This window comes from Halyomorpha halys, unplaced genomic scaffold (assembly GCF_000696795.3).
Source record: "Halyomorpha halys isolate HHAL.00 unplaced genomic scaffold, Hhal_1.1 Scaffold1274.1, whole genome shotgun sequence".
Lineage (NCBI taxonomy): Eukaryota > Metazoa > Arthropoda > Insecta > Hemiptera > Pentatomidae > Halyomorpha > Halyomorpha halys.
Window position 1 is genome coordinate 127,192 of NW_027113193.1, and position 4,782 is coordinate 131,973.

At 35.9% G+C, this 4,782-nt stretch overlaps 1 protein-coding gene across 1 annotated transcript in view; it reads right to left on the reverse strand.

Moving 5' to 3' along the window:
- Positions 1–1,441: 1,441 nt before the first annotated feature.
- The window catches only part of LOC106689075 (U1 small nuclear ribonucleoprotein 70 kDa), a 7,559-nt gene continuing 4,218 nt past the window's right edge, over positions 1,442–4,782 (reverse strand). The window contains exon 2 of the mRNA XM_014433845.2: positions 1,442–2,433. Within this exon, the coding sequence (XP_014289331.1) occupies positions 1,562–2,433 (872 nt within the window). The 3' untranslated portion in view covers positions 1,442–1,561. The remainder of the gene's footprint in view (positions 2,434–4,782) is intronic.

The window sequence follows — 4,782 nt, forward strand, 5'->3', positions numbered from 1 at the left end:
GTTTCATTTTGTATCTTTTTAGCCCTGATGAAGCCCTGCAAAGTGAGGCGAAACGTTGAAAAATAAATAGTTGTAAACTATTTTGGTATCACTATTGACCGCAACCCTGACCATCTCCCTATATATAAAATTTGTTGGTTAACCCTACAAAAAGGACGTAACGGCCGTGCGGGTTGGGGCGCAGGTTCCAGTGCGCTCGGTTCGGAACGTTGTGGGTTCGATTCCCACCTGGGGCAGTTAAACATTCATTTTTTCGGCAGTCCCAAAGAATGAATCTTGACACTCCCACCTTGGTTAGTATGCGGCGGCAACATAGGTAGCCGTCAGTGGTTGGCAAAAAGGACCACTAGGCCCACTTGCCGGACTTACCAATTACCAGTACCAGTACCAGTAACCCTACAAGAAATATATAATTTAAAAATCGTAAATATATATATATTCTTTATGTCATTCACGAATTTTCTCCGAATGTACGACCCTGATTTTTTGACACCAAAGTCACTGGACAACCAACTATGATCTTCGGAAGTTGTCATCGATTTTCATGTTGCATACGGTCACTTATAAAGGTAGAGAAAAAAAAATTTTAGGAATACATTTTTTAAAAGACTGGATAGAATTAAAATGATCTTTTGTACGGGTAGTCACAGTTTGTTTCTTTTTGAAGGGAAGGTGCGATCCTTAGTTCTCAAAGCATATCTATTAAATCGGGCTCTTCGTGTGAGGCAATTGCTCTGCAATAAATATCTTATTATTTGTTAATTTCTGACTGAATTAAATTATCAATTGAAACAATAAACCGTATTTTTAATGCATACCATAAAATCAACATCATCTATAGTTTATTAGGGACCTAGTGGTATACCATTAGGACCTGATCCACTCATAGGGTCTAAAGCTTTTGCCTATAAGAAGCGGAGCCCCTTTGAAGATAGAAATCCTAATAAATAGGGGTAGCGGTAGCAGGGTGATAACGGGCCTGTCTACCAACCCACAGGGTGTCAGATCGGATCCCGGTCCCACCCGGGCTTTTTTCAAGCACAAATAATGCAAAACTCACTCACAATCTCTCCCCGGGCATTAGCTAATGCTCTCACAAAAAATTAAGCCTGGGAGTGATTAACCCACCCTACGAAAAAAAAACGTCAAAAAACGCGCGATGTATTAGGAAATAAGAGAACTTAGACCTTTTTGGGAGGGGCTAGCGGTATACCATTAGGACCTTATCAACTCATAGGCTCTAAAGCTTTTGTCTTGTTTGATGCAATAAGAAGCGGAGCCCATTTGAAGAGAGAAATCCAACCCGCTGTTCACGTCCTCTTTTAACCCAATTTTTCTAGTCTCCAGTAACGACTATACATTACTATTGCACAATAGTCAAGAAGGTCCACGAAAAAAAAAAAAAGTTAAAATGTAATAAAATATATTTTGTTCTTACATTTTCTATTCAACTTCAGCCTTGTTTAAAGAATACATTTATAAGATTGTCTAGGAGGGCACACTCCATCCCATCAAATGGTTGCGACGTCCACCGCTTCCTCTCTCGACACTGAACTTCTTATCAACAATTGCTTAGTTCCTCTTCCTCTGAACCACCGACAGGATTTGATTTTGAACTTCTATTACATCTTTTATACTGATCTTCACGTCTATGGGAAATGCGTATGTTAGAACCAGAAACACCATAAACGTGTGGCTTCCAGCCTCTTCCAGAACTCCTTCCGGATTTTCTATGACCCCGTTTAGGACTTCCATGACCTTTATTACTTTCATGGCCTTTATGACTTCTATAGTCGGTTTTACCTCGATGGTCGGTTTCACCTCTTTCGCCGGATTCAACTCTATCGCCGTCTTCATTTCGATTGCCGCTTTCATCTCCATTCCCGTCTTTATCTTGATCGCTGGTTAAACCTCCACTGCCTGGATTACTTCTCTCATTTGTTATCAATTCTTTGTCATGTTTCGGAAGGTCGTGCCTGCTTGTCCCTGATTTTTTTTTAACTCTGTAATCACTGTAACTTCCCTCGCTGTAATCACTGTAACTTCCCTCGCTGTAATCACTGTAACTTCCCTCGCTGTATTCACTGTAACTTTCCTCGCTGTAATCACTGTTACTTTCCTCGCTGTAATCTGACTTTCTTGCTTTTGCTCTTGCTCTTCTAAGATTGCGTTTCCGACGTCTTCTTTCATCAGGTTGTCCGGAAGCATCAGATACACTGGTAGCTTTAGATGGATTGTAAGATGGATAGATCTGAGGATGGAAGAGGGGTAATTGTGGATTAACGGAGATTTCAGGAGTGGATAGAGGAACACGAAGCTTCGTAAAGGGGCGTGAGATTGACAATGGCAACGTTTCGGCACCTCCTGGCTGTACTTGCAATTCCTTATTTTTTCTCTTCGATATTTCATTGGCCAAAGGTGTCCCAAAACCTCCTAAAAATAAATCAGAAGTTATTTATGATTAGATAATTTATTGAGATAAGGCAGTATTATTTTAAATCTCGGTTGTCAATAACCAGATGATTTTCTGATTGGTCATATTAGTTAGTAAACCCTTATGTTACCTCCACACCTTCAAATTATATTGCTAATAATCAAACAATACGTCAGCTAGAAACAGATGATTTCGTTCTGATGTTTGGGTTCCATTGCCCCTCTCCCATCCTCCCCCTCCAAAATATCATCTTATTTATTTTCAGTCTAATATTTACCCTAGCGGCATATGAGTCTTCTTTCAACATTGCTGGAAGTAGACAAACCTTAGTAGCAGCCATTTTAACTTCTTAATCTCTTAAGAGTATTGTTCTTGATTAGGTGCTTATTTTATAATTTTAATATTTATACCATATATTAGCCATTTTGAATTATTCGTAGTTTATTATAATTACTATTATCAAATTAATTATTTAATGATTGTCTATTTGCATGTTACAAGTGTTACAAAAGAAACAGGTTTCACTAATTATGGGCATGTTCATTAGTAGTAGGTATTTTTTCTAATATTCTTTGAAGTGTAATTCATTGTCATGTCAGATTTTGTTGTTTCATTTAGTTTCACTTACCGATATATAGAGTTCATAGTTAGGTAAAGTATTGTATATATATATGGGGTATTGCGCATTTGCGCATGCCACTGTTGGATATTCGTGTTTGAGGATTATAGTCCAAGAGCCCAAGAGTAGAAAAAAGGCAGTTATCTCGTCCCAATTTCTGATTACTTTTATGAAAACTATGTATAATTAATAGCCAAAATTGATGAGTCTGCCAAGTATAGGTAGGGGGAATAAAAAATGGCGTCTGTTTCAAAGTGATAAAAAAAAACTTATTTTTCATTCGGAGCTCTATACCTTAAAAAGTAGGAACAACACAAGAAAACCCAAGAGAACGTCATTTAAAGAAGAGTAAATTTGTCAAAATATGAGCCCTAATAGATTTACGTTAAATAGTTTTCGAGATATAGCTTTTTAAAAAGCAACATTTTATAAAAATGTTGTATGGGACGTACTAAAAAATCAGTAGTTAGTGAACTTCTTTTGAAAAAATCATATCTCAGAAACCATTTGGCGTACAGATGTCTATTAGCACTCAAATTAAAGCTAGTTTAATGAGCTATAAAGTAGTTTATTATGTTTATCTTCGTAGGAGTAATAGTTTACTTTAAATGTGCTAAAATAAATTGATTTATAGTTGTTCCGACAAATTTTCATTTGCCAAATTTATATTCATATATGAATATATTTGATATTTTGTCAAATATCATAAAAATTACTACTCTTACAAAGATAAACATAATCAACTACTTTGTAGTAAATTTAACTAGCTTTAATTTGAGTGCTGGTAGACATCAGTAAGTCCAATGGTACCGGAAATGGAGTTTTTCATAAATCAAGTTCCTGAGATATAGATTTCTCAATATAAATTAACTAACTACTAATCTTTCAGTAGATTTTTAAGAAATTTTGCTTTTTAAAAAGCTATATCTCGAGAACTATTGGACGTAAATAGCACTTTTAGGGCTAATATTTCAGAAAATTTACTCTTATTTAAATAATGTTCTCTTAGATTTTCTAGTGTTGTTGGTAGTTTTTAAGATAATCGGGCTTCGAATGAAAAATCAATGTTTTTTTTAAGGTTTTGAAACAGCTGCCATTTTTTATTCCCCCTACTATACTTGGCAGACTCATCAATTTTGACTATTAATTATACATACTTTTCATTAAAGTAATCAAAAATTGGGAGGAGATAACTGCCTTTTTTTCTTCCCGGCTTTTGTACTAATAGGGAATTGCGGTTCAATCGTGGTGCAGCCCAGGCCTTTTAGATGGGACTGCACCTTATCCACCTGCATCCGACGGGGTGCCTCCTCCAGCACTCAGGCAGGTCCAGCACATCTGGACTCAATCTGCGTCTGCTTCTTCATCTTCTTGTCTTAGTGGCTCGCCGATTCCGAGTTGTTGAGCCCTTCCCCGAAGAGGGAATAATTCTCCTCCTCCATCAGACAAAGTATTGAAATCATGCAAAATTATCGATTCGAGTTTTCGACAATTTACTTGTTGTATATATGTGTATACAGTTGTAAATATCAATAAATAAATTATTAAAAAAAAAAAAAATTTAAGCTTAATCGGATAATTTATGCATACTCGATGCATAAGGATTTGATTGAGAGAAACGAAAATAAATAAATAATTTTTTTTTTAATCATTTATTTATTGATATTTACAACTGTATACATATATACACATCAAGTAAATTTGCTGTAAGTGATATTATGACATGATA